The 13,408-nt window shown below is 37.3% G+C and overlaps 1 protein-coding gene across 2 annotated transcripts in view; it reads left to right on the top strand.

Moving 5' to 3' along the window:
- USH2A (usherin) overlaps nucleotides 1-13,408 on the top strand; it is a 763,828-nt gene that overhangs the window by 732,994 nt on the left and 17,426 nt on the right. For both annotated transcript variants that reach the window (XM_032289234.1, XM_032289233.1), the window contains exons 64-66: nucleotides 8,964-9,173; nucleotides 10,966-11,204; nucleotides 12,307-12,515. In XM_032289234.1, coding sequence (XP_032145125.1) covers nucleotides 8,964-9,173; nucleotides 10,966-11,204; nucleotides 12,307-12,515 — 658 coding nt within the window. The remainder of the gene's footprint in view (nucleotides 1-8,963; nucleotides 9,174-10,965; nucleotides 11,205-12,306; nucleotides 12,516-13,408) is intronic.

The raw sequence follows: 13,408 nt of genomic DNA, 5'->3' as shown, positions 1-13,408 counted from the left end.
CACATTTCAATGTAGAGCAATATTTTTGAAAAGCCAGGCTTTTATTCACTCTAACCCTCAAAGCTTTAGAGTACAGAAGTACCTGGAAAAAAGATACAGAGGGAGATGTGGACTAAATTCCAAATGGTGTGGAGGGTTTTCCAGTCTTGTTAATATATAACAACTAACTAGAATCCAGAAGTAAGTTCCAGAATTGCTGTCTAGCCCCACTAGAGCCCCCAAACTGTTAACTCACTCTATCCTGTTTTTTCACACAAATAATGTGATAGTATTCACTATTATTTATTTAGTGTTTGCTGTGTGCTAAGGGCTATGTTAAGGACTGCATGTATATTAACTAATTTCATCTCATGCAACCATTTGAGATAGGTGTTATTACTAACACCATTTTACAGGTGAGAAATATGAGGCATTGAAAAATTAGGGACCATACCCAAGGATGTAGAGTTGGTTAGCTGAAGGACTCAAATTCAAACCTTAAGATTCAGGTTCCAAAGATGGTGTTCTTAACTTCTACCCCAACAGTTACTTCCAAATTGCATTTGTATAAAGCTTTGGGATTTTCAAAATATTGATGAAATATTTATAAATGTATTAATCCCCTACCCCATTCCTCATAAATTTCTAGAAACATTATTGCATGTAAATCTTAAAATAGTCCTGTGGGATAGGTGTTGTTACTAGCATAGTCAGGAATCTGAATGACTTAGCAAGTTACCTAGTCAAAAAGGGACAGAGTCAGAACTCAAGTCTAGACTTTCTGTCTTCAAGCCCAGTGATGGTTCTGCTGAATTGCAGCTTCTTTAAGTCACTTCCATCAGGAACACACATTCCTCACCCTGTGAAGACAGACTGATAAGGGATGCAGTCTGGGCTACATGAATTACCAACTCTGGATCCTCAGCTAGTAATTTAAACTCACTAAACTTTAGTTGACTTATCTGTAAAATTGAGATTAAAAAAAAAAAAAAAAACTTAGAAAGGTTGTTGTGAACTTTAAATAAGTTAACTTAAAGGCTAGGGTATTGTCACTTAAAAACAAAATTAAGATTTAATATATAAATACATAGAAGGTGTTTAGTATCCAGTATTCCTATAAAATGCAAATCAAATAAAGTCACTCTCCTACTGCAAATCCTCCTTCCTCCATTCCATAAAATGCAAACTCCTCTCTAGTTCCATAATGCCTTTCATAGTCTTAACTTTTGTCCAGTTCTATCCTCATCCCATTGCTCTCTGGCCTTTACTCACTAAGGTCAGCCACACGGCCTTCTTGAGAATCTAGCCTAAGGCCTTTGCATGTGCTCTTCTTTTGCACAGAATGCTCTTCCCTCAGATCCTCATCTGGTAACCTTCTGCCAATTTTGTCCCAGCTTGATGGTCAACTGTTGAGAGAATCTCCTGGGCAAGCCAACCATTTTCCGCTATATCACCTTATGTATATCATCCTACTATATCATCATTTCCTTTCTAGCATATATCCTTACCTGTTTATTTTATTTGTGTTTTTACTGATTGCCTCTCCTCACCAGGATGTTAATGACAGCCTTGTTCGCTGTTGTATCCCTAGCTCATAGAACAGCATCTGGCAGATAGAAATGGCTCAATCAATATGTGTTGAATTCATGGATGATAAATAGTCTCACCTAATTTACTATCCTTCATAGAGATGTTAATCATAATTGGTGATTGTGATCTTAGCTTCCTCTAGCAACTTATCGTGGATAAAGCATATATTTTAATGCTATATCCATTAGGGTATAGTTATTATTGTAGAGAACATAATGGAATTTCAATGCATTTACACATGTTTTGAACAGGATGAAATAAATGAGTAGGACTTGCTTCTTCTGTGTAATATGCAATATTGCTCAAAGCATGATAAGTGGCAGCAGAGATGGGCATCACATCGTTTGTGATAATTTCCACTGTCTCACTTTTGGGCTACCCTCCACCGAAAAATCCAGTCCATGCAGGGCTCTATGGCAAGCCCAGGGCAGCAAACCACCCATGTGGAAGGTATGTACAGGCCTCCTTTTAATGGCCTTTTGTAGGAAGGGGTAAGGAGCTCGGGCGTTTATGTCACATATCTGTATTGGCAGGCCAGCCTTATCACTTACCAAGTTGCATAAATTTCTGTGTTCCTCAGTTTTCTCATGTGTAAAGTGGGGATAATAATATCAATCATATAGGATTGTTGGGAGGAAAAAATGCAAAATTAGTACATAGACTACACTCACAAAAGTCTAAGTGCTCAATAAACCCAATAACTATTCTTATTTATCTTCCATGAGAGCCAGATGGGGTTGGGTTTCTGTTTCCTCTTAGGGAGAGCAGTTATAAGCAATAAAAATAGCATGTAATAACTCCAAACTTTCACTGTTTAGTTTTATTATTAAAAATGAATCAAAGCTTATTTCAGTGTTTCCGACTGTTAGGTCAGTTTCCCTTCTTCAGATATTAGAGGAGAACCATATTCACATGTATTAAGTAACTCCAAAGAGCAAGGCAGTATGAGAAGCAGTAATGACAAGACACCTGTTTTTAGCATGGGAAATGTCTTGTAATTTTTCCAGTAGCTTCACGTCTCTGAATTTCAAAAGGGCTCATAGCAAGCAAGACAATGTCCTGCTGTACCCTCTTCCCCTGGGTCCCAGAATTCAATTAAAATCATGTTCTATCTTGCCTAATCCAAACTGTTCTAGATGAAGGGTACCTGGAATACAGGGACTATATCTGTAATAGTGTGACTCTATTGTATCCAGCAAGGTACTATGCAAACAGAGATGCTGGAAAACATCCATTTGATTGTGAAGGAAAATCAGATAGGTAGGCAGTTAAATAGATAGCTACCTAGAGCTTTCCAGCACATTATTCCTTCATAACTGGAGCCTGCAGAGCTACTCATGAAATAAAACAATCTTGTAATCATGCAATTTCAAATTCATTGCATTGTCTTTTTTGCCAAAATTTTTTAACCACAATTCTGGCAAAGAAGATTCCAGCATATTGCTATTCAAACATATTCAAAGCCTATGACAAGCTACCCTTTATGAAGGCATTAGCGTGAGTGCCATGGGAAAATATACTCCAAGGTTGTAGATGAATTGATATGATTTCCTTGATTGTATCTTTTTATTTATGAGGCATAATTTATGAGCACTGGAAAGCAAACTGCAATGAGTGATGACTAGCAACAGCCAAAGTCATAAATCAGGAGAAGTGAAAGAAGTAGTGATTTTGATCGAATCTATTGAATTAGCTGTTGGCCTTAGCCAATACAGGTATTGGAAGGACCTTTTTAATATCTGTTTGTCCCCCTCATGGGAATGTGATAATAATCTCATTACATGCCCCTAGGAAACAAATAATTTAATTGTTTGCCCGTTAACATACAACTTGTTTACTTATTAATTACTGGCATAGCTGTTCATGCTAGATTGTTACTTATTTCTGATGTGAATTGTTATAAAATTATGTTCACATTCCTCAGTTTTTATCAACAATTATGTCTCCTTAGAACTGCTTGATATTAATTTGTCCTCAGAATTGTTGAAACACTTTTTTTAATCAAACATTATCATTATCCCACAAGGAAGCATGTTACTGAATTTCACAGAAGTTGCAGAGAGCTCAGATGTTCTTCCCTCTCTTAATCCTCTGAAAGTTAACAGTTATACTAATACAACTCTTATAATAAGCAGCCTGGATAAAGAACAAAATCTCAAATTTCTTCAAGCACAAGGACAGTCATCATCACTTACATTAGGAGTTAATAGATTAGAGACATTTTGTAAAAAACTTGTTGGCTGAATTTGGTTACTCCTGTATTTCATTTTTGTAAGGAAAATAATAGCAAATGTAAGACCAAATAAACATCAGCTTGGTGCTGACTGTATACAAACCATCCATGAACGGTTTGTATTATGAAATATATTATGAAATACGTTCCCTTGATTTTAACAAGACCTGTAGCATTTCCTTGGCCAAAAGAATCATAAAATATTTTCACAATGTAGGGGTTTTTCTTATGATACCATAAAGAAAAAATGCATCGGAAAACCCCCTTGAAGTTTATATTGATAATTTAGCTTTGCTCTAAGACAATATTTGGAAAACATCAATCCTAAGGAAGGCTATTTCAGAAAGATATGAGATAGTGAGTGAGACAACGTATTAAGGTGAAAACTACTTTGTTTAGCCAATACAGGTATTGGGAAGACCTTTTTAATAACTCTTTGTCCGCCTCATGGGAATGTGATCACAATCTTAACAACAAGTTAAGTGTGGAAATTGTGCTAAAGAATAACTAGCACAGTAACAGAAGCCACCACTCTGGGAGATTCTGATATGTTTCCCCTTCTCCCATCCTCTGCAGGCTAGTGGTCCCTTCTCTTTCCCATTCACAAAAATTATTACAATGCTTCTGTTCACAAATGCTTGCTTTCCTTCTAGAACAAAATTAGAAGGAGAAATGTTGGATTGAGAGAAACTGGGAGCATTTACAATAATGTTCATCTGGGCCAGAAGAAAAATAGACTCAGCAATTTCTAGAAATATCAAGATTTCAAAAAATTACACCTTAAGTGAAAACTAGGAGGCAAGAAGTGGTTCTACAAAGTCAGTAAACTCTGGCTCTGTTTGGAACTGTGATAAACACAGTGATTAACTCTATGATGATTATTGGATTCTAACGCATTCCAAGATACATTTCTTGTGTTTATTTGAATGATTAAAGATAATGACAAAGATAATGCAAAGTATAACTCTAAAGAGACATAAGTGGAAATTGAAAATGTACTGTGTCTGTATTTCTGTACCGGTTCTATAAAGAATAGCCCTTTGGGTTTTTCAAATAATACTGGATGTAAAAATCACTTGGAAATATGTTGAAAGGGAAGATTCCAAGGTCCTCTCACCAGAAATTCTGATACATGTACCTAGAATCATTTTGATGACCATGGCTTAGGAATGTATTTTGACAAAGACTTCTCTCAAAGAAGATTTCTAAGGCAATTTTCAAGAGAGAACAAATGATTAAATTCATTGTTTTCACAGCAATGTGATTATGGGAGCTTAGTGGCAGATGTTGACATTCCATGTAATTAAAAATTTTTAAGGCAAAATACAGTAATTAGTCCTTTGGGGTAGGAAAGAGTAAATAAAAGAACAATTTCATTTTTTTAATGAACAACAAGCATAAATATGGTAATAGTTTCTAGTTAGATTTAAAAACATATTACATTGAAAACAGAAATTCCATTGAAAACTGACATATTAATCTATCATTTTGCTAGTTAATTACAGAATTTGTGGCTAAACAATTGTAGTTATTTCATGCTTATTAAAATTACTTAATCTGTGTTTTCTATGACATTTTACACTGTAACTTTTTTCATGGTTACAACAGAAACCTTAGAAAAATAAACCAACCAAGTCAGTCAGTCCTAACTTTTCATTATTAATGGCTAGGGAAGTTTCTGACTCTAACTTCCATGTCATAACTGTGTGTGCACCCACTCATTCACATGTGTGTGTTCACCAAACCCAAATAATAATGTATTTCAGCAAAAACTTTAATCATCTTTATTTTTTATTATAAAAGAATAAACATGTTCAGTCTAAATACTGTAGGTATAAAGATATCCTGAATATATCAAAGATGAAGAATATCCTGACTTTTTTTTCCCTCTTGGCCATGGAATTCATACACCTTACTTGTTTTTCTTCCGCAATAATAACTCTTTCATTTTTCTAGAAGTCCACACACTAAAGAAAGAGGGAATGCACAACTGTTTGTTCATGAGGTATTTTATTTATTGATTTTTATGTGGGTTCATTACAACTAAATGATTGAGACATATTGCTAAAAAATTTTCCATGCAGGATCTCTGCTGCTTCCTTCTCCACCATATAAAGACAGACTCAAATCCTGGCGCATTGTTTCTTAGTGGGAATAATCTGTTAGTATTTTTACCCTGAACCCTGAACTACATTTCAATACTTTTATCTCTTGCTTAGCCAGGCATAGACAAAATTCTACAGTGGTATATTAGACAAATGACATTTTTGCCTTAACAGAGACAGAGACAAAAACAGAGAGATAGAAGGAGACAGAGAAAATACTATTATTTACAGGTTCTTTTTTCCTTTTCTCCTAGTGGCTTGATGTAACAGAGACACTGCTTTGTGGTACAAGTTTTGTGAAATTCATAATGCTTCATTATCTCAGTCAGCTTTCTCTTCATTCTAACTGTTTTCATTTTCACAGTAGCTCATGTAAATAGGTTGATCCTGCTTTGCATAGCATGTTGATTTATGTGAATGCTATTTTGATCTCAAATTGATTGAATACTAAAAAGAAAGTCTAGGAAAAAGACTAATGTATTATGAAGGACTCCTGCCAAAGACAAAATAGCCTAAATATATTCCCAATTAGTGATGGGGAATTTTGAATTGCCTAGTTTTCAAAGAGAATATTTGCAAGGAAATATAGCAAAACACTATAATACTGAGGCCCAAGTGTTTTTAAAATTCAGGGATTAAATAACATTTTGGAAATAGAACTCCACCTAGTAGAAGTTCACGTAATACAGGAAGGCTGATATTTAGTACGATCTACAACACTACCATTAATACTACAAAACCTTAATAGTATTTATGATTCTACATCTACATTGAAAATGAAAGAAAAGTTAATGTCCATAAGCCAGAGCCAGAACTGTGCTGAGCACTTTCTATGAATTATGCTTATTTCATCTCATTTTCTTTCAACACCCTATGCCTGCATTACTGCCATCTCTTATTGGTGCACAGTAATTAATTGGCAGGTTGTTGAATTTTTCTTTTATTATACCTAGTTGCACTTTCTCCCTCATTTTCTTCCCCATCTATTGTAGCCTGAATTTAAATTCTGCCTGCCCTTAAATCACCGACCAAAGTTCTGCTCTTGGCAAAAAAAAAAAAAAAAAAAATCTAATATCAATATTTATACCTTACTTTACCTTCCTTACCCAAGAATATTTTTTCAGATCTTGTCATTCGTTGTGCCATAATAGGTGTACCCCCATCACTTCCCAGAAGGATATTTGCAGTAAAAGAAGTTGTTCTGGGGCAGAGTGAGGAGCCAGGGACCCTCCTCATTAGCCCTGAAATCTGATATCTTTGTGAATAACCTGCTTCACCTACGCTCCCCAAGTCTAACCTCACCTATTTCAGAGGGGACTCTGAGAGCAGCTGTGGTTGTATTCTCATGGACTCTAACTTCCATGAAATCTGGCTCTCCCATGGCTAACATAGTTTCCTGCTCCTTACTTCCCTATACTTTCCAAAATAAACCTCCCTCGCCTAAGGCAGCTTGTACACGTCTATCCATCCTTGCAAGCTGAGACACCTTACCTAATCTAGAATCTCAGGTATTTGTCTATGACAAGTCGTTTAAGTTTCATGATTCTGAGTATTTTATTTTTGCATATTACAGAATAAAAAACACTGCTCATTGATATGGGCACTGGAGAGCAGAATTCTAGTTTCAGCTCTTGTAACTTTTGTCACCTTGAAGAAGATAGTGAAATTTTCTGAGCCTCAATTTCCTCACCTTTAAAAGGGGTGGAGAAAATACATTCTCCACTCACCTTACAAGGTTGCCATGATAAGGACTAAATAAGCTGACATAAGTTCAAGTGCTTTGTAAAATGTAGAGTTTATACAAATGTGAGTGATTATTATGCAAATGATGAGAGGATGTATCTGAGCTCTAAAAAGAGCAGGTGTGTCTATGTAAGTAGGTTAGTTGTCTCTTTTAAAAAATGAGGCTTCTGGCAATCCTATCAGCAAGGGGCTGGAGATTTGCATTTGACAGCAACCTGAAAACAATTCAGCATCAGAAAATTTACTTTCACAAAGGAATCCGGAAAAAGAAAGGTATGAAAATCACTGACAGGAATTGGCTTAACTACTAAAAATCCCTCTAATGTTTCTTCTCTTGAAGATATTATTGATGCAAAAACAAAGTAAACAGAAATGAAACTAAACTCTCACTGCAAAGTATTCTGACCATTTTTTCCCCACAAATAACTCCTGTTTTGAACATTCTGCATGATTAAAAAAAAAATACTGAATGCCTGGAACGTGTGTACTGTAGAATCAAACAAGTTTTTCAGACTTGTCTTTAAAAGCTCAGGGGTAAAATTTTAGAGAATATATAGTGTAGAAGAAACGCAATGAGAAAAAAATTTCCTGAAGTTAGGTTTTCAAATGAAAGCTTACTAAGGAATACTACTACTCCTAAACACGAAGACAGTCTTCTTGTATTGCCATTTAGATCTATCATTCTGATTGATCACTGTGTAGTTGGCTATTATTGGGCCTAATTTAACCCTATACACTCATACATCCATCTACTCTGTCTATTGTACCTGACATTCTACAAATTACTTACTCATGCAAATGACGACCTAAGGCAACCTTTTAGGATATTCGTGTTTAATTATACAAATGGTTCTTGATAAATAAGATTATACATCATTCCATATGTTTATTCCCTCCTTGATGAAAGGAAATTTAATTTTCATGCAGATTTGGTGGGGACAATGTTTAAGAATTGCTGAGTTTTATGTAGTCTGCAGATCCATACAGTTTGCAGAGGCTGACAAAATCACTCTAGTTCCCACACAGAGATGAGTAGTTTTTTCATTAGGCTTAAATCAACCCACTGCATTCTGAAATCCTAAAAGGCCCCTTTTGTGTTCACATGGTCAAAGGCAAAAGGCAAAAAATAAAAATAAATAAAAGAGGAAGAGCCTACCTACTCTCCTGTGTGATTACAAAGTTGCAGCATCAAAGTTTATCTCTTCCTGTTGTGTTTAGTTGCTTTTGGTTGCCAATTGCTTTCTTTATTTTTTTTATTTTTTCCAGCCTGAGGGTATCTTGCTTTTGACAGTCTTGTTGATTTCTCTTTGGAGGTCTGGGCAGTGAATTCTGCAGGAAAAGCCCCCAGTAGCTGGACATGGTGCAGAACCGGGCCCGCCCCACCAGAAGGTCTCAGAGCCCCCACGTTCCATGCGGTCTCTTCTACCCAAGCAGTGGTCAACATCAGTGCCCCCAGGAAGCCCAACGGGATCATCAGTCTCTACAGGCTGTTCTCCAGCCGCGCCCATAGGCCTGAGACAGTGGTGAGCAGCAGAGCTAGAAATCCAGGACTGGTTGACTTTTAAATATCATTACCATGGAGCCCTTGTTTTTATGTTTTTGTTTTTCTCTCCATCTTTCTTATCTTTCTATTCTCAATTGTCTTGTGGTGAACTTAGTAGTACAAAGATTCCTCAGAGAAGAAAAAGTGAACCCTGAGGAAACATAGAAAAAGTATGTAAACTCGTAGGGAGAGAGATGCTGAAGGTGGTATTAAAGACTCCACAAACGTAGGAAACTAAGACTTTAGAGACAATCAAACTAATTTAACTAGAAAACAGATCAACCACTTAACAGAGTGGTGCCACCTAGTAAGAAGTTGGCCAATGGTAATTATTGGTGGTGTAAATGTCAGTATGAAAAAGACAAAATAGAGCAAAGATATCCTTGGGATCTCCATTTTGACATGCACAAATCTCTACTAACACATGGAAAACGCTCATTCTTCTGGTGAATTCAAGAAAGTTCTAGCCCTTTGGAAGAGAGAGCAGAGCAGCTCCATCAGCACAGTCCTAGCTCCAGTTTGTTCATGAATACGCCTGAGGCACAGCGGGAGACAGGAGAGAGTGCTCGGGGATATCATCTTTCATATTGTGCTTTAGCCAGGCCACTTCCTGGAAGCTATGTTAAGAATCAGCTAGACCAGTTCCTGCATTATTTAAATGAAGAGACCAGCAGCCAGCAGGACAAAGACTCTGGTCTCTGTGGTACAGCTTGTGCCACTCTCAAGTTTCTCATGAATAAGTGGAGATTATAATACTTTGTTCACACAAACATTGTATAGAGATTGTGCAGATCCTGGTATGACACTATGAATTATTTAGACCAATTTAGGAAACAATTTGGGCAAGTGTGGAGAATTCCTCTGAGACCAGAGTGTCAGGTATTGAAACACAATTTCAACAGATAAGTTACATACAGGGAGGCTTGGATTGAATGTTAAAGGAATATTAGCATATTGTCTACAGGGCTTTGTATTCAATAAATATAGATGATGTAAATACAATCAACCCTTGATTATCCATGCTTATAAAATGATAATATTAATACACCAAAATAATTTGTATTTAAAGGACATCGTATGCATTTTTTAAAAGAACAGCTCTTCTTAATCATACGTTCTTTACATCAATGTGAAAATTAATTTCCAGTTTTGGAACTCTTTTGTTCCAGGGTACTTATTAAAACCACAATGAGGTTAAAAATTTGCTCAAATAAACTAAAAAGTTTCTACTATAAAGATGATTGAGAGAAGACTATCATATTTTGTAAAAACCAACACCCTCAGAGAAAGAGATAGGCTTTCAAGCTCTTCAATACTTGTACCTGATTTTAGTGTAGAGCTGAAAAGATTTTTTGACCGAGAAATTGCATGCAAGTAACCATGGCAGAATATGAACCTTGGTGGATGCTGACTAGACATATAATTCAAACACAGGTTTTATTTTTTGAAAAGATACCACTCTGAGGGTCATAGACTTTTATCAATACTTTGCGTTTCTGTGCTATTTCCTAATACCTTCCTAAGGTAATAGATAATCGATAATATTATGTCTTCTATTTAACTGTTACATTATCAGATTTTTCACCTATTTGTCATACCTCTCTAACTGGGTTGGTAATTTCTTGATGATAAATGCCATGCTAAATGCCATATTGCATCTCCCAGATTGCTTGGCATGGCACTCCATTTGTAGGAGGTGGGATCCTGGATAACATTTATCAAACATCTTTGATGTTTGACACTGCCTCATCTAGCCTTCTTTCCTCCCACAGCTATCCGAAGGCATGGCCACCCAGCAGACTCTCCATGGCCTCCAACCCTTCACTAACTACTCCATTGGAGTAGAGGCCTGCACCTGCTTCAACTGTTGCAGCAAAGGACCAACAGTTGAACTGAGAACCCATCCTGCTCCACCCTCAGGACTGTCCTCTCCACAAATTGAGACGCTGGCCTCAAGGATGGCCTCATTCCAGTGGAGTCCTCCCATGTTCCCTAATGGTGTCATTCACAGGTAGTGGGTCAGGAGGAAGGATGAATAAACTAACAAGGCATTTGTACAGACATATGAACACATGGTATAGCCTACTCTGCACCTAGGCTACAAACCTGTAGAGCTACCCAGCATTCCCCAGGGAGGACCTGCTTATTGAACAGAAAACTATAGCAAAGTAGACAAATAAATTGATTTAAGTGGTCATGTTACCTGTGATGTATTTAAATCATCATAAAATCAACTAATGATAGAAAGGAGAACAACAGGGCCGGGCGCGGTGGCTCACGCCTGTAATCCCAGCACTTTGGGAGGCCGAGGCAGGTGGATCACTAAGTCAAGAGATCAAGACCATCCTGGTCAACATGGTGAAACCCCGTCTCTACTAAAAATACAAAAATTAGCCGGGCATGGTGGCGCGTGCCTGTAATCCCAGCTACTCAGGAGGCTGAGGCAGGAGAATTGCCTGAACCCAGGAGGTGGAGGTTGCGGTGAGCCGAGATTGCGCCATTGCACTCCAGCCTGGGTAACAAGAGCAAAACTCCATCTAAAAAAAAAAGTGAACAACAAAATAAGCTTTACATTAAAAAGACAATGTAATGTGTTTGTATTCAATATGCTTCTCCTAATAATTGTCTGAAATCATTCCTTCTATAAGCCTTCATTGGAACATAAGAAACCTCCACAGTTAAATCAGTATTGCCCTGATCTAACTTAAACTATTGTCATAAACCACTGTTTGAAAGAACAAAGAAGGCAGTTGACTCAAAATCGTTTAGAAAAAAAATTTCTTTATACTAGAAAGAGAAAAACCATTTATGTCTCTCCTCTTAAAGGAGGGAAATGTCTTATCTGTACCAACAAGGATCACTAGTTGCTGGGTAAACAGCAATGTGTGTATTGATGGTAACTTCTCATCATTTCTCTGGTCACATCTGCTGCTCATTTCCAACAGCATTACATAAAGTGTTTCTGAGAGCAGTTTTCTGCAAATGGAAATTCAAAAGAGCCTGTAGCTCGATGAAAACAAAATGTCTCCTCACAAAATAGAACCAGTTTTAAGAGAGAGGGTTAAACTAATTCCATTACCCGTCTTCACTTTACATATCCATTCTCATTTTAGCTATGAGCTCCAACTCCACATGGCTTGCCCTCCTGACTCAGCCCTCCCCTGTACTCCCAGCCAAATAGAGACAAAATACATGGGGCTGGGGCAGAAAGCCAGCCTTGAAGGTCTCCAGCCCTACACCACGTACAAGCTAAGACTGGTGGCACACAACGAGGTGGGCAGCACGGCTTCCGAGTGGATCAGCTTCACCACCCAAAAAGAATGTGAGTACAAGCGGCTGCTACCATAAGCCAGAGAGATGGGAGGGCAGTCAGGAGAGGTTTGTCCTGAAAACTGGGGAAGCCACCTTTTAAAACAGATTGAGTGGGCTCAGTTACATTGAATGCTACTGAAGCACTGATGAAGATGACTATTGAGGAAAAGTGCCTACTGGATTTAATTATATGGAAGTCAAGGGCAAATTTAGGAAGGATTTTCATGTGAGGATAGGGTAAAAACCAATTTAGAGGAAGTGAAGCGATCAATGGGAAGAAAGAAAATGAACAAACACTTGTAGACCATTTTTATAAGAAGTTTTGCTACTCTTCTTTGTAAATTACATGGCATAATCTCTAGTATGTTAAGAAAGCATTGAGACATAGCACTGTTAGGAAAAGCAAAAGAGCAACTGAGTGAAGAAAAGAGCAATTAACTAGTTGGGGGCTTCCATTCATTTTTATATAATACAGTTACGCATTCCTTAATGATGGAAATACGTTCTGAGAAATGTGTCATGAAAATATCATACAGCATACTTGCACAGACCTACATATTATAGCCTACTCCGCCCTGAGGCTACAAACCGGTATAGGCATGTGACTGTGCTGAATACTGCAGGCAATTGTAACACAATGGTTATTTGTATATCTAAACATAGAAAAAGTACAGTAAAAAATCTGATATAAAAGATAAGGCGAGGATTGGTAGCTCACGTCTATAATACCATCACTTTGGGAGGCAAGGTGGGTGAATCACCTGAGGTCAGGAGTTTGAGATCAGCCTGACCAACATGGCGAAATCCCATATCTACTAAAAATACAAAAATTAGCTAGGCATGGTGGTGCATGCCTGTAATCCCAGCTACTTGGGAGGCTGAGGCAGAATTGTTTGAACCTGG

The sequence above is a fragment of the Sapajus apella genome, unplaced genomic scaffold (genome assembly GCF_009761245.1).
Source record: "Sapajus apella isolate SASKATOON/1434 unplaced genomic scaffold, GSC_monkey_1.0 scaffold22, whole genome shotgun sequence".
NCBI classification, from domain to species: Eukaryota; Metazoa; Chordata; class Mammalia; order Primates; family Cebidae; genus Sapajus; species Sapajus apella.
The sequence above is the reverse complement of the archived record's forward strand: the minus strand, read 5'-3'. Positions and strand labels throughout refer to the sequence as shown.